This window comes from Rhagoletis pomonella, unplaced genomic scaffold, assembly GCF_013731165.1.
Source record: "Rhagoletis pomonella isolate Grant_MI unplaced genomic scaffold, Rhpom_1.0 Rhpom_scaffold_00002, whole genome shotgun sequence".
In the NCBI taxonomy this organism is placed as follows: domain Eukaryota; kingdom Metazoa; phylum Arthropoda; class Insecta; order Diptera; family Tephritidae; genus Rhagoletis; species Rhagoletis pomonella.
In genome coordinates, this window is record NW_023458556.1 from 25,551,819 (window position 1) to 25,576,751 (window position 24,933).

Here is a 24,933-nt window from a genome sequence, read left to right on the forward strand (position 1 = left end):
AAACCGACAGAAATGCAAGACTCCTTAAAGGGAGATATTGTTGCACCGGGATCATCAATAAATTCCAATATAACCGTTCCAAATTTAGTTGAGATCGCACCAAGTATAGTTGTAGATATGAATACCCTTCAATCTAATAGATCAAATTCAATTAAGTATAATGCCACTAAAAGTGACAACATTACTACAGGTAATCAAAACCATACCAATGAAGGCATTTACATAAACTCAACAAAATCTTTGAATCGAACAAGCGTAGTAAACAAAACTGTAACAACTACACTTGTACCCGCAGTTGCCAAAAATGATGTTGCGCAAATTGGTAACGATACCCTCGAAGTAAGATCTACAAAAAGCACAATCACAAACACTACAACTACGACCAAAATAATGCCAACAACGACCAAAACAAAACCAACAACAACAACCACTACCACACCGAAACCCAAAAAACCAAGCATAACATTTGGATTAGGCGATTTTCCACATTTGCCAGGAGAACCATTCGTTAACAATAAAAAGCCAGAATCATCTAGCTCTAAATTGCCAGAATTAAGCGAGCCTGTCGTACTACCGGATGCGCAGCCATCACAAGAATTAAACAACGGATTCAATTATCACAGCAGCCGCGATATTATTGTACCTATTATGACAGTCCTCTTCACAATACCATTGGCAATAGGAGTGGTAATTACCACTTACCGTCGCTTCCGCGATTGTTGGTCAACGCGACATTATCGCCGAATGGATTTCTTGGTCGATGGCATGTACAACGATTGACAACTGATTACCGAAGAATGTACCGATGATGCGGTGCAGAAGTATAATGCGGGGGCAGAAGTTGAAAACGCTGTAGACGTTGCTCAGCAATTAATACAGTAGCGCACAATTATAACAATTTAAAGAAGTTGTAGTATTTTTAAGAGTGAGATTCACTATAAGTTTATACGAATTTTCAATGTACTTTAAATATATTGATGCGTGTACTATATATTTCAGAAAAAATTTTAAATCGCTTTAAGTCTTACACTTAATGAATGCATTTAATTTAAACGTGAAAAATAAAAATGTCACACTTAAGAGCATGTTATATCTAGATTTCAAAATTTGTATGTGGCCAAATTTTGTTCGTAAGATCTTTTCTATAGAATTATGGTACATACTCGTAATTGCGGATATTGAATTTTATTACAAAAATCAATGATATACATAGTAATACAAATCATAAGTTCTAAGGATATTTTGCAAAGCAAACTCATGTAATCATTTTATTTATGTATGTACGTGTAGTACTCAAACCTTCCAATTATTATAAAAAAAACACTTGTTTTTTTTTTTTTGAAGCTTGAAAACTGAAAAGGCATTTCCATGTAATTCAATTGAAAGAAGCATTTATACAAATTATGAACAACCGTTATCGATTCGCCACTTCTCTGTCCGCTATGTTTGAGTTCCGGTCGCTAAGCGAAAAATTTTGCATCTGAAAGCAACAACAAAGTTAGCTAGCGAGTTTGGTTGTACCGCATTGAGTTCGTTCATTTCGCCACTATCTAACTGTTGGCGAATCGATGACGGCTAATATATACTTTGAACGTTAGATAAGCTAGATATATATACCTATTTTTCAAAATGACCCACATTATTTGAAAATTTTGACTTTAAAGTAGGCTTCCATATACTCCCAATTTCATTGTTTTTGGAATCGAAATAATATTGTAATCATTTCTATTTATGCGACAATAATTTTAGAAGTTAAATTTTAATACATACATACCTACATATGTATGTATTTATTCAAGTAATATTAAAGCAATGGCATACATATACTTCTATGTATGTACATATGACCATTACAAATTAAATGTAACAAAAAATGCGTTTTTAGACTCAAAAGTGTTCGATTATATTTTTTTAGATTTTGTTTAACCAATTTATCGATGTTTTTTATCCATATACATAATTTTGAAAAAACAAATTAAAACTCTATGGATTAAACTCTGAGTTAAGCATGAATTTAACTTACAGTAAAAAAAAATAAAATAATAATAAAAATCGAACACCATCACGCAAAAGTTTGTTACGTTTAATTTGCAATGGCTACATCTGAATGTTCGTACGTTATTTGAGAAATTGTAAATTTGACAGTGCCTTATAATATGTAGTAATTGGCGATTTTTCATTTAGGAAAGAAAAACATAAGTCCAAAGGTGAATTTGCCTTGATAAGTCCATTAAAAATATAAAAGCAAACATATATGTATATGTATATATCTGTTGTCATATGGAATAGTAGCTGAATTCGGGAGGCTGGCTTTAGTATAATGTGCTGTGCTATGAAGAGCTCTTGGCAAATAAACATGAAAGGAATAGTTCTGTTGTTAGCAAGTTAATATTCTCGTTGTCATCAATCACATTGTACTAAAGCCAGCCTCCCGACTTAAGCTACTACTATTTCATATGACCAAAGATATGTATGTATTTCAGTTACTCGTGAAATCAAAGAATATATGAGGTGTATGTACATACACGTGCATGTACATAATATGGCTTATGTATAAATAAATAAAAACGTAAAAATATGTGTATTAAAAATTATTAAGACTTACATACGTAGTATATTCATGTACTTTAAAAATACCGGCTGAATAAAAAAAAAATAAAAATTAAATCCCTATTTTAAATATTTTGAACTTAAGATATTATTTTTATACCTGAGCGCACTTGTGCACAACGGTTTTATGACTTTGCTCGCATAACGGTTGTTCGCATAAGGCATTCTTCAACCAAATTCTGAGACAGGGTTCCCACGACAGTCGGGTCTACGTAACCGGAACGACCCAGATTTATATCTGGACCTACTCCAGCAACACTCCCCAAAAAGTCTTTGGGGAATTTGTATGCTGCTACAACAACAACAACAACAGGGTGTTTTCCAATAAAATTCTGAAATAGGGCGTTCTGCAATCAAATTTTGAAGTAAGGCGTTGCTGCCATCGATATGTATATGTATACGAAAACAGCGATAAATTAGTATCTTCAGAAGTAATTTCACTCATAATTTATATTTGCAATAATTTTTTGCAATTAATGAGGCTATCATAAATTTTTGGAAAATGGATGTTGCACCGAAACTCAGATATCTCAATAACGAAGAACGCTTATTTACTTCAAGTTAATACTTAAAACAATATCTTAACAAATAATAAGATTACTATAGATTTTTGGAAAATGGTGATGACATAGAGTATCGGTCATATCCTTAGCATCCCACTTTCAAAATGATACTGTTTTCTACTTACAGTCAGTCAATAAAGTTTAGGTACAGCGAATTTTTTACAATACGGGCAACTATTTTTTATATATTTTATTTTTCGATAATTTTTTATAAAAATATGGTTAATTCTACAACAAAAAAAAAACAAAAAATTAGAGTTCCAAACATTGTGCAAAATTAAAGAAAATTTTGCAAAATTTCATTCAAATATTTCACTTTTTATTTACGCTCTCTAGAAAAAAGTTGAGTATGCAGTTTTTTAGCCCATTCAATTTTAGTACAACAAAGTGCAAGTTTGAGGTAGCTGGGACTTATCATTGATTTATAGCAATTTTTTTTGTTGAAGGTGTCGCTCATTTTCTCCATATAAAATAATGTTTGATAAATTTTTTATATGGAAAAAATGTGCGACACCTTCAACAAAGAATAAAATAAAATAAAATAAAAATAAATAAAAAGTGGCATATTTTAATTGAAATTTTGCAGAATTTTCTTTAATTTTGCACAGGTTTTGGAACTTTGAATTTTGGGGTTTTTGTTGTAGAATTAACCATATTTTTATAAAAAATTCGCGAAAAATAAAATATTTTAAAAATAGTTGCCCATATTGTAAAAAATTCTCTGTACCTAAACTTTATTGACTGACTGTATGTTTATTTACTTATTTTTCATTTAAATAAAATACAGTTCATTCCGTAACAAAACCCATAAAAACCCAAGTTTAAAACTTTGTAGAAAACTAAAAAAACACATTTTCAACCTAATTTCAAACTTTTGAGTATTCATTCAATTTTAGAGCAATAATGTGCAAGTTTAAAGTGGCTAAAAATTATTGTAGATTTTTTTAGATTTTAACGAATACATAAACAGAATTTATTTTTATATGGAAGAAAACGGCAACACCTTCGGCAAAAAACTTTTAATGGTCAATAAAACTGTATATTCAAATAAATTCTAACACTTCTGAGAAAAGTTTGAAATTTTGACTAAAATTTTTTTTTAGTTTTCTACAAAGTTTTAAACTTGGTTTTTTTTAGAAAATGAACTATATCTTAATTGAAAATTAATTAAATATTTCCATGTAAAAAAAAAATTAGATCGATTTTCGGAAGAGATATTTTCGCAAGTTTTGGCTATTTTTCTTTTTTTTTTAAATGTTTATTATTATTTATGTAAATATAGCAAACTAAAAAACCATGTAAATAAAAATTTTAAACTTTGTAGAACATTTATAAAAAATTTCTTTCAAATCTAAAAGTTTTTGAACAGGATTTTTAGAATTTATGCAGTTTTGTAGTAAAGTGCAAGTTTGAAAAGGCTAGGACTTAATATTGATTTTTAGCAATTTTTTGTTCACGCATTTTCTTCCATAAAAAGTATGTTCAGCAACACCTACCACAAAAAAGAATCAAAAAATAAACGTTAAGTTCTAGGTACTAAAAATTACACCTCATTATAATAAAATGAATGGCCTACTGTATACTCAGAACATCTCTAAGAAATCTAATTAAAATCTAATAAAACTTTTTATGAAGCTTTGTCGAATTTTTGCTAATTTTTGTACGAAGTTTGAAATTTCCACTTACATGGTGTTTGTTAGATAACGAGCTACACTTTCATACAAAAAAAAAATAATAACTGTTAAATAAACGAAAGGGAAATAGCCGAATAATGCTAAAATGTATCTCCCCTATTTATATTCTCGCAACTGTAGGAATTCTATAGGGGCATACGGTGAACAAAAACACACAAATTTGTGATCCAGTGTTATCATTCCTCTTAAACACATTGCCATAACACATGCAAATACATACATACATACACATATCATTCTAAAGATGCAATCATTAAACTGCGTACTCGTATGCAGTCAAAGCGAAATGATCGACAGCAAAGGTTGCTACTTTGCCTCAGGGTGAAGACCGCAGGGTGGTCTGGCGCTTGTTTTCTTAACTCTGTTGTTTTCTGCTTGTCAAATGTGGCATGTGTTTATGTATTTACACCTTCGCACCAAAACATTTCCCAACACACTGCGCCACTCCATCAAAAAATTACTCCAATGTTGGCAAAATAATACGTCTACTGATAGCCTGAATAACCAACCATAGGCATTACAGTGGCAAAATAAGGCGTTCGAGTGGATTGGTGAGGCAGTGCATTAACAGCTCAATAGAAAATCGAGATATCCATGTACTAAATCGTAATGCAAACATACACACCTACATACATACATATGTGCATGTTCGACAAAAACGAACATCTAAAAATACATGAATATACTTGTAGATACATACATACATACGTATGTATTTAGGATTAAAAGTTTACATTAGAAATTTATTAAAACAGCAGAAAAATCGCACCAACTAGTTGGTGGTTATTTTGTTTGTAAAAAATTATAAACAAAAGCGTGTAGCCGAAATTTGCTGGAAAACATTTTCCAGCGTGAGGCACCACTATGTAGGTACATCAATTGGGAAATAAACCTAGAAAAAAAGAAAAAACATGTCTAGTCGTTCAGTACATTTACTGTATATTGTATGAATGTATACTTATATATGTGCATTGTATGTATGCAAAAAAGCGCAGAGTATAATTTTGAAATTTCTTCGCGCTTTCCAATTTTTGTTTGACTCAGTTTAGTTGCCTTTTCTAGCTCCTAACGTTTAGAGCTTCTATCTACCAGACGCGTTCAGCCTTATATTAAACTAAATTTTTGATAAAAAAAACGCGATCGCATACTTTGAATTTTTATAAATTGTGTGTGTTTCAAAGCTAAAAAACTGCATAACTTAAACAAAATGAATACTGCGCCTACGCAACATCGCACACGTGCGAATCCCGTCTCTTCGCATGCCATCGTATATCCAACAACGGATGTACGATTGCCAACCGTGCAAGGATCGCGCGTCTACCAGGGATTGAAAACATGTATGTATGTTCTACCTGCATATGTGTAGGTACCGCCAAAAAGACGTTACCGACATTTTTTTCAAATTTTTTTCTTTTTGATGCAAGAATCTTCCTAGAGCATCCAGATGTATTTCTGCATCCAAAATAAAATTTTTAAAATATCGCTTTTACGTCTGTTTGGCGGTTAGGGCTCGATATGGTGAATCAAAAAAAAAAAATCGCATTTTATGTAATTTGGTCCTTTGCCAATCAGTAAAAAAGTTCTATGATGAAAAAAATTTTTTACTATTGTGAGAAAATTTTACATTTCTGATGTGCCATTTCGTGACTATTTTCTGCTGGATTTTTTCGACAGTTGCTCTGGTACAAAAGAAGTTGAGCCTTTAAAATGCATCGTTTCTTCTGCATCTAGTGAATTACAGCTACGACAAAAAGTGTTGTGTTCCAGTCCTAGTCTTGCAGCATGGATTCCCACGGCCCAGTGCCCTGTGTAAACGGCATTTAGTCGAGATAGATCCCTCCTGTTTAGTTTTATAAGAAAAGCAGTGCGTTTTGGGCAGAAGGTGGGCCACAGATTCCTGCAGATCACCCTATAGGATTATAGGTCATTCCACCCATTGTTAGCCACCTTTTGCCGTGCTGAGAGATGCGGCTCTTGATATAGCGCAGAAGCACAGAAATCTCCTCTGCCTTTGAGATATCCAGAGCCGACCTATTCATGGCCAGCTCGTCAGCCATCTCGTTGCCACGAATTCTGCTATGCCCCGGCACTCATATCAGTGTAACGACATGCCCGTCAGCTAAAGCCATAACGTTCTGCCTGCACTGTTTTATTATGCTGAAGGTGATGCTTACAGAGCCAAGTGCCTTTATCACTGCCTGACTATCCGAGAAAATAGCAATGCTGGCGAACTTCTCGCTAGCTTCCAGACTAAAATTATATTGCACGCCTCTTTTATGGCAAAGAATTCTGCCTGAAAAGCACTGGCCGAATTTGGTAATCGAATAGACTATAGGATTTGAAGGTCGGTCGAAAATATTCCCGCCCCTACGCCACAATCCATCTTTAGCCATCCGCAATGATGGATATTTCGAAGCGTTCAGTAAAAATAGGATCCTTTCACTTTCTTGATGGAAAAATTGTACCGAAGTTTTTCTTGAAAAGAAGCGAAGGACAAATGTAGTCAGATTTTTCGCGAATGCTTGGGTTGTTGAAAGAGTACAGGATACGTCCATGCCCGTTCGTACCTTCTTTCCATAGTCTAAGTTCCCGCAACCTCAGGGCACTCTGTGAAGCACTTTCCTTTAAAAAGAGATCAATCGGTGGCAGATGACAGATGGCATTCAATGGTTCCGTTGGACATGATCTGATAGCCCTGGTTATCGCAATGTAGGCTGACCTTTGTACCCTGCCTAAAATTGTGCGTATGGACTTTATCTCTACGGCTTTCCACCAAACCAGCGAACCGTACGCAATAATTGGGCGAATCACCGCCTTGCATATGCATAGCATAAGATCAGGTCGCAGACCACATTTCTTATCCAGAATTTTCTTGCAGGAATACAGAGCCTTTTTTACTCGTTGCTCTGTGTTCATTTTCCAGTTTAATTTCGGTGTGAGAATGACTTCCAAATACTTAGCGTAAGGGGAAGGAGAAAGGGTATGCACATTTAAGGAAGGTAGGTTAAAATTAGGAATCTTTTTCCGTGTTGTGAATAATAGTAATTCGGTCTTCGAGGGATTAATGTTGAGCCCGCAGCTATTTGCCCAATAACCCCATTCCCCTAGTGCTCTTTGAAGCATTTCGCTTATCCCATTTATGCACTGCACAATCCGGATACCATAATCACTACATCATCTGAATACGCGACAACGTTGACCCCTTCCCTGTTGAGTCTTCTAGCCCTTTTAGGTAAGCATGCTGTCCACTAGACAATTTTGAACGAATGTGCGTGTCCAGTAGTCGCTTGAAAGTTTTCAGTGCAAAAGACAAGAGACTGCTTGGTCAGAAATCCTTAGGCACCGTATGCCCTCTCTTGCCTACCTTGGGAATGAAAACTACTTTAACACTTTTCCATGTAGACGGAACTTAGTTGAGCATTATACACGCTTTGAAAATGTTCCCCAGCCATGAAACAACCCACGACTGGCCCTCCTGTAACATTGTATGGAGAAAAGCTATTAATTGCCCATGCAACTTCTCCCGCGTGATAAACGACACTCCAGTAAAATGACCATTCGACTGGGCAAATTCAACCTTTTTAATCTGGTTAAAAAATTCTTTTGGGTATGCAGTTATATGGCTCATTTTACAAAACTAGTTAGACCGATTCGGGAATACAGATCGGTTCTCAATATAATACTCCACCTTATACGAGTCGTTAGAAACTCATTAACCGTCCTACACTTGTCAGTCAGGGAAATTCTTGGTACCATTTTTATGGTTAAATTACTGATAAGCTCAATTCCAAGAAGTTCAATTTTTGATAAAAAAAAAGTAACCAAAAATATTGTGAATACATATTTAAATAAAAATTGACTCACTCAGTTTTGAACGCCAGTGTACATACTCGTACACATAATTGTAATAAAAAATTGTTTACATTAACAGAGACTTAAAATAAAATTAAAATAATTTAAAGTAAACAAATTACGATGCTATTTATGTATATAGTACTAAATTAATATGTACATACCTACATACACACATATGTACATATAAAGCCTACCTACATTTTTGATAAAATAGAGATGCTGCCTAAAACGCATAACTAGAAAGGTGTTGCTTATATGTAGGGCCCGGATTTCTATGCGCTAAAAAGCCGAAATTATGCGCATATAATGTGCATTAAAAACTGAAAATTATGCACTCAAACTGAAAAATATGCACTAAAAACAAAAAATGTGCAAAAAGACTTCTCGCATTTGCTTAGCATTTTTAATTTTTTTTTATTTACTTTTCATATTTTATTACAAGTTTATAATTAACACAAGGATATATTGTAATTTTTAGTGCCACGAAAAACTCGAGAGCAATTAAATATATATCTAAAATTTTAAAATATGTATGTATTAAAAAAATTAAGTACTTAAAGTAAAAACAAATTAAAAAATTACAATAAATTAAAAATATATATTTAATCATATATAATTAATTAATAATATATTTAACAAGTATCGAGCAGCAACTTTGGGTGAAATACCTTCAGCGCCTTTGCTGATTATACCATATAGAGGCCCTAACCGACAAAGCGACATATTTTTCAAAAATTTTCTTTTTGATGCAGAAATGCACGTAGATCATCTAGATACAATTCTGCATCAAAAACAAAATTTTGAAAAAAATTTCGCTTACGTTTTTTTTTTGCGGTTAGGGCTCGATATATGGCGCTGCGTCAGTGACATTAAAATAATTTTCGACGAAATCATCAAATGCTCTTGCAATTGTGGAGTGATTCGTCAATTCTAGAGAAACGGCGTATAATAAAAAATACAATTAAATATGCTTTTTTGACAAAATATGCCTATATATGCATTGAAATATGTAAGAAAATGCACTCAAAAATCGATGTCATCTTAACACAAAACTCTTGATTCGCAACATTTGTTAATCTTTAAGTTCTATGACTTACCAAAAAAATATGTAAATGTATAGAAATCCGGGCCCTACTTATATGTATCTGCGTAATACCTATTTAATATGCTCCTGATGTAATAGCTAGCAGCCTTTGTACTGAATTTCTTCGATTGAACTTAACAAGTGTTGGAACATCGTTGATTATGCTTATTGGCTCTTTATATTTAACGTTTATATTGTTTGGCAATTAAATGCTTTCATGAAATAGTCCATTTTCTTTGTTAAGACTACGTGGCTTTGACCATCTGACGAGAGACTGCTTCTTTAAACAATCAGGAAAGATCGGAAGAAATATTCACACATACTCATATTCACACATGTATGTGTAAATGTGCGCATTTTTTAAATAAACAGCAATCAGCTTTCGCAATTTTACCGACAAATAGTGTTTCAAAGATAAATAAACACTTGAATCGCCCGCAAAGTGCATTGTACGGAGAAAATTATTTAACTTGCCCACAGGCATTCATATGTATGTATGTATGTATGTATGTATGTATGCAGGTACATACATAGTATGGATAGAAATATGAACAAAATGTTGAACATAATTGCTATGCAGAATATTTATTAGTTTTTTAACTATCTACTTGCGTTATTTATGAGTTTTTCTTTAGGAAACTTCATTATTATGTACACAAAAAAGTTTAATAAAGCGGGCCCAGAAATGTTATATGTATATATATGTATGTATGTATGTACATACACCCCCGAATTTAAATTATTTTTGCAATGCAATTTCGATATAGTCGTTCTTCTGGATATCAGTTTAGTTTTGCCCATTTTCACCACCAACCAACCTTTGCCCAAAAACAGCTTAGATCCAAAGTTTCGTTAGGATATCTCAATATGTATGTATGTACTTGAGTACCGTGTATCTCTTTTGTTTCAGAACCGCTCTTACTCCCTTCTTGTTTTGCTAGTGCAAATAATATTTTCAAACTTATGTAAATGATTTCCGGCAATTTTTGAAAATGCATTCATATGCTTGCTAAAATCACTAGCTCGTTAGGCATTTTCATGCGCCATTAAACCACGTAGATGCGCCGACAAACGAAGCAATAAACTCAATAGTTGTTCATGTACATACTCATATAGAAAATTTGTTTTTAATTTTCGTGCAGTGGCCAAGCAAACTCGTGAAATACGGACTTTTTTTCAAGTGAGGGATGCAAATAAATTGTTTTAAAATACATGCATATGAATACATAAATGCTCGTATTGTATTGCACTATTATGCAAAGAAACTAAAAAAGTTTTGTAAATATTTTAAAGACTACACATTAGGGTGATTATTATTTACTAAGTTGACTTCTACCAGATATCTATATACGAACGATTTTCCGTCATTCCTTGTCAAATTTGGTTTGGAGATAAACCGGTTTCGGCGTTGTACACTCTCATACCTGTCGGAAACACCAACAACGAAAATGAGATTACGCGAAGGCATTTGGTCAATAGGTCCAGTCTCGTCTTCCTCGGACTAACAGCCAACTTGCAAAGTAGGGGAAATTGAGGTAGCAAAATGACAGTTTTCTAGGAGAAGTTGCAAATTTTTACCGCACAAATTTTTGCCTGTAAAACCTTGCAAGCGAGAAAACAGCTGATCGCAAGTTTCTGGGTGCATTTGAAGCTAATCAGGAAATTATTTATGGTGTTTTTATAGGTGAAATTGACACAATAAACTTTTTTAAATATAAAGTAAGACATGAAATACTGAGGTGGTTCACAATTGCCTGGTTATCAGGTTATCTGGTTAAAACTTATTATTGTATAGTGTATTTTATTGTTGTAAACCGAATAAAAAATACAACCACATAATCTGATAACCAGGCAAGTGTGAACAACTTCACTGTTTTAGGTACGTTCGTTTAAAATCTCCAGTAAAAACCAACCACCTGCCAAATTCCGGCGAAATGTTATCTGTTCTCTCACAAGAGAAAAATATCCCAAATAGTACGCAAACAGAAAATTTGCAGAAACCTGCAAGTTAGACGAACTGCTGATATAATTTTTGTTTACATTCAAAAGTGTAAAATTTAAAACGTACGAAGTTTATTGATTAAACAAATAACTACTTATTTCTTACAAGTTTAATTAGTCGCATTTTGTAATTTTTAACTTCCAAACCATCACATTCAATTTTGTGATTTGCGTAAATGCCAACCAGCTGTTTTTGATCAGCTGTTTTCCTGTTGGCAAATTGCTGTTGGCAAAAATTTTTCCAGCAGAAACCAACAGCTTCCCCTCAAAATGAAATGTTACTTTGCTCTCTCAATTTCCCCTACTATGCATGTTTTTTGCGTACGCGAACGCAAAAACTTGTAAGTTTTGGTAAACATGAACAATCAACAGCTACGCGAACGCAACTTTTATTAGGAAATTGCTACGAATAAACCACAAATTTATCAGCTGTTCATAAAACTTGCAAATTGTTACTGATAATTTTCTGGATAGTTTTTGAATGAACAAACCTATTAGCAGAGTGCACTTTTCTTTTGTCTACAATATGGTCGTTAAACACACTACAGCTGATTGTTTGACACATTTAGTCTGTTCCTTTGAACTTCGGACTAAAACCTGTGGAACTGTCAAACTACAATTTTACGCTCTCAAATGAGAGTAAAAGGAGAACAGATGCAGAGGTGCATAGGAACGCAAAAAGCACTATTTCCTGTAAAAACGTCAGACGGTTTGTTTACCTGTCATTGATACTACACTGATTTGGCTGAAATATCACTAAATAATTATTAAAATCTATACATATTCAAATATTTCGTTGTTTACTACCATTTTTTAACAAATATAAGGTTCTTTGCTTTCACCGCTTTCTGTTTTTGTTTGCACATGTAAATCAGCTGATCGTTTGACACTTTTCATGAACTTACAGGAAAAAAAACTCCGGACTAAATCCTGTAACTTCTGACTAGGAACAGTTGCTCAGTTACTCTCTCAAATGTGTTCCCACTTACAGGTTTTATGTCAATAGGAACGACTTCCTGTAAGTTCTGACTAAATCCTGTAAACCGGACTGCTATTGGAACAGACTAATTTATGTACCAGGATTTACCAGCAAAAATCTTTGAACAAAAATTGGTAACTTCTGACAGAAACGAACTTATTTACGCTCTTTTTGTCCTCTCAATTGTCCGGGAAGCGAGTACGGAATCGACTTCCATTAAAATCTGACTAATTCAGACTACATAGTCCACCTGTTTGAAGAGTCGAATTTAGTTCAGTTGTACACAAATTTAAAAATATGTGTACACATATGGATGTCCCTGAAAGAGTTTTAAGAAAGCTTTAGTTTGAAAGTATTTTTGAAGAGGGTTGCACTCCTGTTTGAAAAGTTGATTTTAAATAAATTATTCATAAGTGTTGTGAACTATTTTAATATTAGTGTCAAAAGAAAAAGTTTTAAAAAAGCTTTAGTTTATAACTATGAGACTAAAGGAAAGTGAAATATTTTGGGAAGAGAAAAAAAGCTGTTGATCGAAAAAATTACAAATTCTGATAGAATTTTTTCAAAATTTCCCGTTCTGTGGAATTTCTTGACCATGATTTATTACACTGTAGGAACGCTAAAATGCCACAAAAAACACAGAGACACGTAACTTAATTTTAGGTAGTTGATTACGGATCTGTTTGCATTGTAAATGAAAACAAGTAATTTTTAGCAAAAAAAAAACTGACTTCAATTCTCATACAAAAAAAATATATATATATATTTCATGATCCAATGATCGGATCTAAACCAGATCAGTATGGAACCACCTCTGAGACACCTTTCCGATGCAAAAAGAATTATCGAAATCGGTTGACGTTATGCGGTAACATACATAAAAAAAAATATTCCGACGAACTGGTAACCTCCTCCTTTTTTGGAAGTCGGTTAAAAATCAAACTTTAACATGTAAAATGGTAGTCATACGCCATGTACGAGTATGGTTATGTACATGGCGTATGAGTAACATTATTTCCTGCTCATACTTCATCCAAAAAGTCATTACGCATTTTCCTTTGACCATTCACAATTTTTTTATTTAACCATCGATTTTCTTCGTCATTAGCCTAATTTTTTGTGAAAGAACAGGCTTTAATACAAATGAAAAAATTTATTAAAAAAAACCTGTTATTACAAGCCGATGAGCTAGAGACTTGAAACTCTAAACCTAGCTCAAAACCGAAGGAGAATTCAATATGAAAGATGATATCGAGATATTGGAAAACTCTGTATTTATGGACCGATATGGTTCATATTTGGAATGTATGTAGAATACCTACATGAAAAGAAGTAGCTCCACCAAAAATTTAACCCGCTAGGTGGCGCAGGAGGCAGGAGTCGAGATATTTGGAAAACCCGTATTTATGGTCCGATTTGTTTCATTTTTACAATGTATATTACTTAAATGAAAACAAATAACTCCACAAAAAAATTAGTCGATAGGTGGTGCGGGGCGATTTTTTTATTAACCTTGTTACTTGTTTTTTTTTTAATTTTTTTTTCTATTAAAATCCGAATTTATTTTTCATAAAAAGGTCAATCTTGGGAAAATTACCTGATCTAGAAAAGCAGAATACAGATTCGTAATCTACGACTCGAAGTGAAGTTTACGTGTTTCGGCGATTTTTTGTGTCATTCCAAAACATGAGAATTTCCCAACAATGTGTAAAAATTATTCATTCCAGGCATTTTCTAATAGGAATTTTACTAAATTTTGGCAAAGTTTATATAAAAAAAAAAAATTAAAAATGTTGGTTTTTTTTGCAAGACAGCTTCTGTTGACTTAAATACCCTAATGCATCTTTTAAAACAGCGTACTCAATTCAGTTTATTAGCTATTTGTGTTCAATTAAAGTTTCTATTAACGTCAAATTAAAATCCCTTTTTAAGTTTACTGCATTTTTACAAAGTAATTAAGAATATTTTCTTAATCGTTCGAGCTGTTAAAAAGTTCAATTAAACGCACTTAAAAACTTGGGGATAAATGCTATTTTAAAGCAAATAACTGGTAGCCATGGTAGACGCCAAAGAAGTTCGCTGTATTGTACCAATCGTGTGACTACAAAGAAAACTGTCGTTTCAATTTTTTTCAATTTTGTACCAATAGCCCCAAAATAAAAAATGTACAAATGTACCAATCGTGTGACACTGCCTTAAAAGCCTCAAAGAATCGAGATGGACATATGAATACATGCGCAGGTGAAAAGAGAAATCGATTAGGCCATGTCAGACAGTGAAGCTAACTGACTGAAAATACCAAGATTTTCATTTGTAGAACATTGTAAAATCGTTATTTTGGATTTTTCATAATTTTTAACCATTATAATGGAGACTGCGTTTTTATGGCCGTTTTAAATCTTTTATGATCTAAAAAATTAAATCTGAAAAAAATTATGGAAAGAATTAACTTTATCGAAAAAATAAAAAGCACCCCTGCTTATCATGTAAAGGTAGTTAGTTCGGCACTAAAGAGGTTGTGCAAACGCCGCCATTTTGAAAACAAGAGTTATAGGGGTTTTTTTAAGGCAGTCTCAATAATCAACTGTTCCCCCTATATTTCTACCAAATACTTTTTAACTCTTGTAACAATATCGACAAGGGGTTCAAAATTATGAGTTTAAAGTACAAGAGACAGTATTAATAATAACACCTACCTTAAAAGATCTTAAAATGGAAAAATCCTTTAAAACTGCGTTGACAGCTGAAATGAAATAAAAAAATTTTGATTCAACTCTGAATTAAATTCATCAACAATGGAATTATTCAAGTTCATGCCAATACGAAATTAATATAGTACACCGTACTTAAAGCTATTTAAAATTTGCCCCTTATTATACTGAAATTGAGTGAACTACAAAACTGCATGGTCAAAATAATTCTAAAAACTGTTGCTTAAAAATTAAACATTTTGGTGAAAATTTGTCGAATTTTCCCAAATTTTTTAAAATTTTTAAACATTAATTTACATGCCTTTTGAAGCAGTATGAGCTATATTTCTATTAAAAAATAACGAAAAATTTTATTGCGAAAAGCATTGCAAATATTAAAAAAAAAACACTTTCTCGAAATAAAAAGCCGTATGCATAAAACCTAAGTAAATGCTTTTTCTTAAAATTTCAGACCTTTTACTCAAATAAATTTAAGTGTTCAAATAAATTTAAGTGAAAGTTATGCAATTTTAAGTAAAAGCGATTGATTATTTTTTATGCATACGGCTCAATGTTGCATTTATTCTGCCCTACGCCAGGGCTGTTAAGTTTTCGTGTTCTTTTCTCAGCATCTTCTCAGATAAGGTTGGCTCATAAGAAGGTGACATTTTTTCCGAGAAAAGAAAACGCCATTATTCATTCATTCATTTTGTTTTAATGCTTTCGCTATGCTATATCTCGATAACTACTCCAAATTGCTTGTGAGAATGTCGGTACCCCAGACTGTGTCGAGAATTACTCGATTTTCCGGGTATCGAAATGCTCGAGAATGTGCGAGAAGAAATCGAAAGCCCTAGTATGTATGTATAATATTTGAAAATATTCCAAATATTACCAAAACCCAGATAATTTCGACAATTAGTTTTTTTTTATACAAGTTCATGAACTGTATATGGTCGTACCCAAAGAAGCGATGAGGGTTAAGTGACATTTTGACCAGTTTTGGTTTATTTAATGTTTATAGTTTGTTTTATAAACATCTAGCACATTACATAACCAGCACCATATAAATCCACTTTTCAAGCTTCGTACAAAAATTTTAAAAATTAAACAAACTTTAACAATTACACCCAAAACTTTTCTGAAACTTTTTATTAATAACTTTTAGAAAAATTCTGGGTATGCAGTTTTATAGCCTATTAAATTTAAGTAGGTAAAAATTAAAATTTCAAGACGCTAGGAAATCGCGTTGATTTTAATAATTTTTTTGGCTGACGGTACTAGGCATTTTCTTCCATGTAAAATGAATGAAAAAACGAATGAAAATAAAAAAACTTAACCTCTTTTTGGCTTTTTATATTTTTTAATAAATAGTCTTCAATATGGACCACACAAAAAGCTCCTTTTCATATAAAAATTCGTACGTGTCCCACCCGTCACAGAGGAATTTCGGAGTTTTTTATAATAAAGCAATAATTTTTGTGTAAGTTTTTGCTTTACTAGTATTCGTGGTTCTTTTTTTATTTCAGCACATCAAGTTCACACAGAAAAGTGAAATAAATTCGCAGTTTCCGTGAAATATATCTGCGCAAGCAGGTTCTTTTCTTGTCCCATCCGTGACAGAAGAAATAACTCCGATTTTTTCTGATATAAAATTTAGTTGGAATTTTTTTCGTATTTGGTAATAACTCATATAATAGTGATTTAGGTGCAGCTTTATAAAAATGTAGAATTGTTGAGTACTTTATACTTAAATTTACTGTACAAATGTCCCACCCGTGACGGTGGAATACCCCATAGGTAATTTATTAAAAATGCAAGGCTACTTTTATAAACAGTAAAATGGAGTTATAATTTATATAACCGACACCGAAAATATTTATGCATAAGCAAATTACCTAAAATCAATTATTTCGCCTGATGAGTGTCCTTTTTGTATATGCAGCATCCTTTCAACGTATCCTGCATGCGAACTCTACTGAATTTGATTTTGAACATCTGAGAATTTAGGCGCGTTTACTTTATCAAACGTACAGATGCAGATATTTTACGAGCGCGCGTTTATGAAAATATTTGTTAGTGGCCAAATAAGTTTATAGCTTTTTCTGGAATTAATACAACCAAGATGTTTGCTGGCTTTGGTATTTAGTAAGCGAGTTTAAATTTCTTGAGAGACTGAAAATGTCGGTGATTAAAAAAAAATAAAAATAAAAAAATTACAGAATGAATTTGTATTAAAACGATTTCAATATGCATTTGATTCTCTACTGACGTAAGTACTATTTTAATTGCTATATAAGTACCTACATAAATCAATTTAGTTTAAAGAATAATTGAAATACATATAAGCAGATCATAGAAAAAAATTATACGAACTAAGAATGTGTTTAGCATATGTGAACATGTTGTAGGTATTCCGAACATACTAAAATAAAACACATACATATGTAAATATTGGCGTACAGACTAAATACGTAATTAATAAAGTAATTCTAGCGATATCTTCAAGTATATTCATTTTTTTTGTCCATTTTTTTAGTAGTCTGCTTGAGTTTCATGATCAAAATGCACATTCATACGTACAGCAATACATATTTATGTTTTTATGTACTTACGACTGGCATATGTATGCATAACGGGAGCGATGCGCACGTGTCCGACGACAGCGCTGGAAGTGGTCCTTGAACTCGAGCCCCTGTACATAACTATAGAATTGGCGGCCAAAAGAACTCTGCTCAATTTCACTAGAGAGGGTCATGGAAGAGGTAAGGTCATTTCCTCTAGGAACATGGCGAAGCTAGGGTCCTCGCTCCCGCTAGCCCTGCTTCCCAGGGATGACATTTTTAGAACCATAAGGTTTGAAAAGAGGTTCAAAATTGAGTTAAGCAGTAAGACAACCTGGAGTGCCTCCTCCTTTGAGAGGACTGGGGTTACGACCGGTTCTGCAACGTCTCCAGTGAAACGCCACTCCACATCCTCATTGAGTGTGATGCAGTCAGCAAAAGACGTGAGAGGAGTTTAGGCTCCATGTGGCCACAGTTAGAGCACATTCACTCCTTATCCCCAAAGAAGCTGTGGGACTTCCTGGGTATCTTGGCTTGGAGGAAGTATTGTGAAGAGTGGAGGGCACAATAGATCATTAGGTCGCAGCGCATACCTCATAAATTATCTATCTATCTATCGACTTAATATAGCAAGGCCATAACTTATTTATTTTGAAATCCACATTTGTAGAAAAGTCGGCAGGTTATTCACTGACCATCTAATAGAATATAAAAATCGCATTATTATAATACATACAGCCTTAATTAAAAAACAGTATTCGAATAGAATTTGCAACTAGAGAACTTTACTTTTTAATAAATTTAAAAAATTACTTTACGAAGAAATAAAAATGTTAGATAGTGCATTTCTATATTAAGCTAACGATATGTATGTAGGTACGTGCACATGTGTGCGCATGCATAATTGGCTGCACATTTAAATTTTTTTATTTAAAATAATTTTTTAGTCAGCAACAATCCCGTTAACTAACATTCATCCCTAACATAATTAAAATCGTACTCATGCATAGGAATTAAATACACTTCCGGAACAAAGTATTGGCACAGCAAATTTTTCTCAATATATGCAACCATTTTTATTCTAATATTGTTCCGCCAATTTTGTATAAAAATATGGTTCACTCAAACAAAAAAAATAATTCCCAAGCTTTGTGCCAAACTCGCGAAAATTCAGCAAATTTTCATCAAAATTTTCAACTTTTTAATCAGATTTTTTAGAATTTTTTTGAGTATGAAGTTTTGCAACGCATTAAATTTTAGTAAAATATGCAATTTCGGAGTTAGCAAAAAATCGCGTTGATTTTTGAGATTTTTTTTTTTGTTGAAGGTGTTTTGCATTTTTTCCATATAAAGTATTTTCGAAAAAAAAAATTTATGGAAGAGACTACACGAAAAAAGTTGCCAAAAATCAACGGTAATTCCTAGCACTTTATTATAATAAAATTGATTGGCCTACAAACCTGAATTCTCAAAAAAATTCTAAATATCTGATTGAAAAGTTGAAAATTTTCATGAAAATTTGCTGAATTTTCGCGAGTATATTTTAATGTTTTTTGTTGTAGAATGAACCATATTTTTATACGAAATTAGCCGAAAAATATTAGAATAAAAATTGTTGCAGATATTGAGAAAAAATTGCTGTGCCAATACTTTGTTCCGGCAGTGTACATACAAAAAATAAAAAATAAAAAACTGAATTCTTTTCTCTCCCCCATAGCAGAGAATGACGAAATGGGCTGCGTTGAAATAATCGCAACAGCGATTTCCATCATTGTTATGGTACTCACCTTTCCCATCTCCGTATTTGTGTGCTTCAAAGTTGTCTCTGAATATGAGCGTGCCGTAATCTTTCGCATGGGTCGGCTACGCAGTGGTGGCGCTCGTGGTCCTGGCGTCTTCTTCGTGCTACCCTGCGTAGATGAATATTGCAAAGTGGATCTTCGTACAGTTTCGTTTGATGTGCCACCACAAGAAGTGTTATCCAAGGATTCGGTTACTGTGACTGTAGATGCAGTGGTTTATTATCGCATCAGCGATCCTCTCAAAGCTGTAATACAAGTGTCCAATTATAGCCACTCAACGCGTTTGCTAGCTGCCACAACACTGCGCAATGTCCTAGGTACTCGAAATTTGTCCGAACTGTTGACGGAGCGCGAAACTATTTCGCATACAATGCAAGTTTCGCTAGATGAAGCAACCGATCCATGGGGAGTGAAAGTCGAACGTGTAGAAATGTAATTTTTTGTGGTTAGCTCTAGAGTTCGAAATTACATACATACGTTTTTTTTTTTTTGTATATTTTTTTCCTTCAGCAAGGACGTATCTCTACCAACCGCTTTACAGCGCGCCATGGCAGCCGAAGCCGAGGCAGCTCGGGAGGCGCGCGCAAAAGTGATCGCGGCTGAAGGTGAAATGAAGTCATCGCGGGCATTGAAGGAAGCTTCAGAGATTATTTCTGCGAGCCCATCAGCATTACAGGTAAGTAGAGAATAGGATGCTTTATAGTGTTTTAAAACAGCTTTGGTTCCGTATTCTGGAAATAAAGCCTAGCCTACGCCCTCATCTGAACCAACGATTACTTTGTGATTGGACGGTTCTAGTCCCGATTGACCTGTCGAAGGTATGCTGCCCGGAGTTAATTTAAACGGTCTTTCCAATCGTCACTGCCAGAAACATCCGCAGTTTTACTGTGGGCCGGGGTTAGGCTAGAACTTGGCCTGTATGTTGACTTCGCAAAAATACCGAGCGTGAATCCTTCCAAGTTATTGGGAGTCACGTTCGATAGCCTTTTCTCCTTCTCGGCGCATACCACCGCCGCATGAAATAAAAAGACCCTGGGCCTGTTAGTGAAATAACTGTTATCAGACAACATAAAAATAAACGTTGGGTAATAACTGTTATCAAGCAACGTAAAAAATAAACGTTGGGAAATAACTCTTATTGGTGACGGAAAACATATTAGGGGTATTCTCTGAGTCTTGCAAAGCCCTTGCACGGTGCACGGATTGCACGGTTTGCAAAGCTGTCCCATACGAAAACCGGTTTTAACCGTGCAATCCGTGCAATCTGTGCACCATGCAAGACTCAGAGAATACCCCTATTCCTCCTGCATAACAGTTATCAGGCAACGTAAAAAGTAAACGTTGGGTTGTTGTTGTTGTAGCGGCTACAACAATCCCGCCCAGGACGGTTGGTATCTCAGTCGTTGACGTCAAGTTCCACTAACGGCAGCCCTAGGAAGCGTGCAGCGTCTGTAGGGTTGGTCCACAGGGACAAAGCCGTTAGGGTTGTCGGGTTTTCCGGGCACTCCGGCCGGACACTCATTTGGCACATCCTCATTCAATCTACTCAGGTAGGAGTTTAACCTGCTGCAGTAGCCAGAACGAAGTTGGGTTATATATAACTCTTATCGGCGAAGTAAAAAATATTTCTCATCTTATAACTGTTGTGCAACAACGTTTTTCCGATAAAACTTATAACTGTTATGCCCCTGATAAAACGTGCTTATGAAATAAATTTCTTTTTTACTTTTCGTCAATTTCTCAAGTAGCACTGCCACCTCAACAAATTATTGTTTTGGAAATTTTAATATTTTTTAAGGAATTGTTTTACACATTAAAAATAATAATACGAAAGGTAAATTTACTTATTTCATCGTATTAGCAGAGCAGTTAATAAGTGTGTATTGATTTAAATACCTTAAATTACCTTACTGCAAAAAAATTAGCATTACATGAAATATTATTATATCTGGTCTTTTAAGAAATTTAGTATTAGGTTGTTGCTTTAATTTGGATCCTCTTTAGTGGACATATGAAGTCATGAAGAGGGAGGTAAAAAAAATTCCTAGTTGCTAGAGCTCCTTGTTATAGTTTATAGACAGATAAACTACTCGCTCTACTGCTGCCGTTGCTGCGTTTCGCTTAGATTGAGCACATCCGTCACGAGGCTTAAAATTTTCTGTCGAAAAGTGGTTGAAACAAACAAACATTTTGGTGAAGTTTCCATGCTCGGGCCATCCCGAAATATGTAGATAATCGTACTAAAATATGATGAAAATAATTGCATAAACAAATACATATGTAGATTCTCTATGTGCATTACACAATAGGGGTGGGTCTTCATGTAAAGTTATATAGAGATTAATTGCTTAAGTCTATCTGTTTATCTGCATTCTTTCATGAACGCACCTCGGTAAAAATTGCATAAAATTGTTTATATTTAACTTATATTATGAATAGTTACGTTTCATTCTTACCTTGTCCAGTGTGTTCATTTGCTTTTTATTAGTCTGTTCCAATAGCAGTCCGGTTTACAAGATTTAGTCAGAACTTACAGGAAGTCGTTCCTATTGACATAAAACCTGTAAGTGGGAACACATTTGAGAGAGTAACTGGGCAACTGTTCCTAGTCAGAAGTTACAGGATTTAGTCCGGAGTTTTTTTTCCTGTAAGTTCATGAAAAGTGTCAAACGATCAGCTGATTTACATGTGCAAACAAAAACAGAAAGCGGTGAAAGCAAAGAACCTTATATTTGTTAAAAAATGGAAGTAAACAACGAAATATTTGAATATGTATAGATTTTAATAATTATTTAGTGATATTTCAGCCAAATCAGTGTAGTACCAATGACATGTAAACAAACCGTCTGACGTCTTTACAGGAAATAATTAGTCTGTTCCAATAGCAGTCCGGTTTACAGGATTTAGTCAGAACTTACAGGAAGTCGTTCCTATTGACATAAAACCTGTAAGTGGGAACACATTTGAGAGAGCAACTGAGCAACTGTTCCTAGTCAGAAGTTACAGGATTTAGTCCGGAGTTTCTTTTCCTGTAAGTTCATCAAAAGTGTCAAACGATCAGCTGATTTGCATGTGCAAGCAAAAACTAACAGGGGTGAAAGCAAAGTACCTTATATTTGTAAAAAAATGGAAGTAAACAACGAAATGTTTGAATATGTATAGATTTTAATAATTATTTAGTGATATTTCAGCTAAATCAGTGTTGTACAAATGACATGTAAACAAACCGACTGACGTTTTTACAGGAAATAGTGCTTTTTTGCGTTCCTATGCACTTCTGCATCTGTTCTCCTTTTACTCTCATTTGAGAGCGTAAAATTGTAGTTTGACAGTTCCACAGGTTTTAGTCCGAAGTTCAAAGGAACAGACTATATGTTTTCGTAGCAAGAGCGACCACCTGGCAACCTGTCAGGGTTGAATTTTGCTGATATTTATACATTTATCCACCAAAATCATTTGATAAAGTGATAACTTTGGTTAAATAGATGTCCGTACAAAGCTTGACAGTTCAAAATAAGAAAAAATTTACCTTTTACCAACCCAAAATTTACCCTGGGATTCAGTAATTCAGTGTCATCTCAAGTCAGTAAATTTGAGATTAGCAATTAGTGACTATTTTTGTGACTTGAGATGATTTGGCTATTCAGTAGGAGTCACAAAAAGTTCACCAAAAATGTGTGGTGAAAACAAACACACAGTCAACTGATAGCGTTTACGTGTGCCTTTTGCTGCGCCGCCCGAAGAGTCGCAATGGCCGAATGGTCAAAGCATTAGGCTGCCGGTCGAGAGGGTCCGGGTTCGAGTACTCCTCGGGCGTAGAGGATTATTTATTTTTATTTTTTGTATTTTTTCTTTTTTTTATTAGTTTTATTTTTTTTAATAATCTTTAGATTTTGATGTTAAAAAAAAAAAAAATTTCAATGGATTTGTATGATATTAAAGCATTTTGGTTTATTTCCTAATGAAATTCTTGTTAAACAAATTTCCTCGCTTCATTTTCGCGTTTTCTTTAATAAAATGGAAAGAAATAAGCTTTCCCTCCATACTTCTATTTTTGTGACCGGCTCTTAGACAGCTGACAAATTAGTGACTTATTTTTGAGACTAGAGACGTGAGACAGCGTACTGAATACCAAATAGTCCCAAAATCCAAGTTCACCACCAAAAGTCACTATTAGTGACTAGAGACAGCTTACTGAATGCCAGGGTTATTCTACCAATTTTGGTAACAATTCAAAGTGGCAACACTGGCTCGATTGCTTCGTATATGTGCTGTGTTTCCGTGAGCAATGATCGGGATACGGCTGGGTGCTATTTCAGTATTGAATTCCTTTTATCTCCGCATCCTCTGTTTCGCATTCAGGTATTTAGCACCTTGCTGTGCGAAATCACTTTATTTTTTGTAATGATTGTAGATTGAAAAAATATAAGCCCCACTTCCAAATAAAACAAAACAGAATGAAATCAACTTGTGGATATTTCTTGATTTAAAAATTTAAATGATTTCACAGCATAGTTCCGCTGAGTTTCGATTCATAAAATCTAGTTCTGTGAAGTGTTGGCTATAATTTAAAATAAACTCTTTTTACGCGCTTTTGCGACACCCCTAAAATTATTTCCACATTTTTTGAAACCTCCAAGTAACAAGTTTAGAACGAATTCAATAAATTTTTAAAAATTTGTCCGCCATATTGGATTTTTGAAGCCTCACTGAATATTTGTAATCAGTGGCCCCATAAACTAGTAGATACGAAGTGGGGTACTAACTCATAAACGCCAATCTATTAAAATAGTTTTGTCCAGCTAGATTCTCTATTCAGACCACTGTGCAACGCTCTGCTTCTGCATGAGCCGCCACAGACTGGAGAGCGGACATAGTACGGTATGTAGACGTTGGAGCTGCTTGAGGCACGTAATAAAAGCGGCAATACTGCAATAATATGCATCAGGCCAAAGCATCAGGCTCTTTTTTCTAAACTATAATAGATGGAAAGACCTAATTTGCGCAACTAAGTTCCAATTCGGCATTTGATCATGGTTGCGCGTATTGGACATTTCCATCAATTATAGTTTAGAAAAAAACAAGAGACTG

At 34.0% G+C, this 24,933-nt stretch overlaps 3 protein-coding genes across 3 annotated transcripts in view; 2 read left to right on the top strand and 1 right to left on the bottom strand.

The window, feature by feature from the left end:
• Nucleotides 1–24,933, bottom strand: part of LOC118733348 (band 7 protein AGAP004871-like) — a 30,841-nt gene that overhangs the window by 2,524 nt on the left and 3,384 nt on the right. The window lies entirely within an intron of this gene.
• Nucleotides 7–2,035, top strand: LOC118733346 (cell wall protein DAN4). The gene has a single exon (XM_036462708.1). The coding sequence runs from the start codon at nt 13–15 to the stop codon at nt 778–780; it is 768 nt and encodes a 255-aa protein (XP_036318601.1). The 5' UTR covers nt 7–12; the 3' UTR covers nt 781–2,035.
• The window catches only part of LOC118734373 (band 7 protein AGAP004871-like), a 6,691-nt gene continuing 1,515 nt past the window's right edge, over nt 19,758–24,933 (top strand). The window contains exons 1-2 of the mRNA XM_036464098.1: nt 19,758–20,274; nt 20,353–20,518. Of these exons, the coding sequence (XP_036319991.1) occupies nt 19,772–20,274; nt 20,353–20,518 (669 nt within the window). The 5' untranslated portion in view covers nt 19,758–19,771. The remainder of the gene's footprint in view (nt 20,275–20,352; nt 20,519–24,933) is intronic.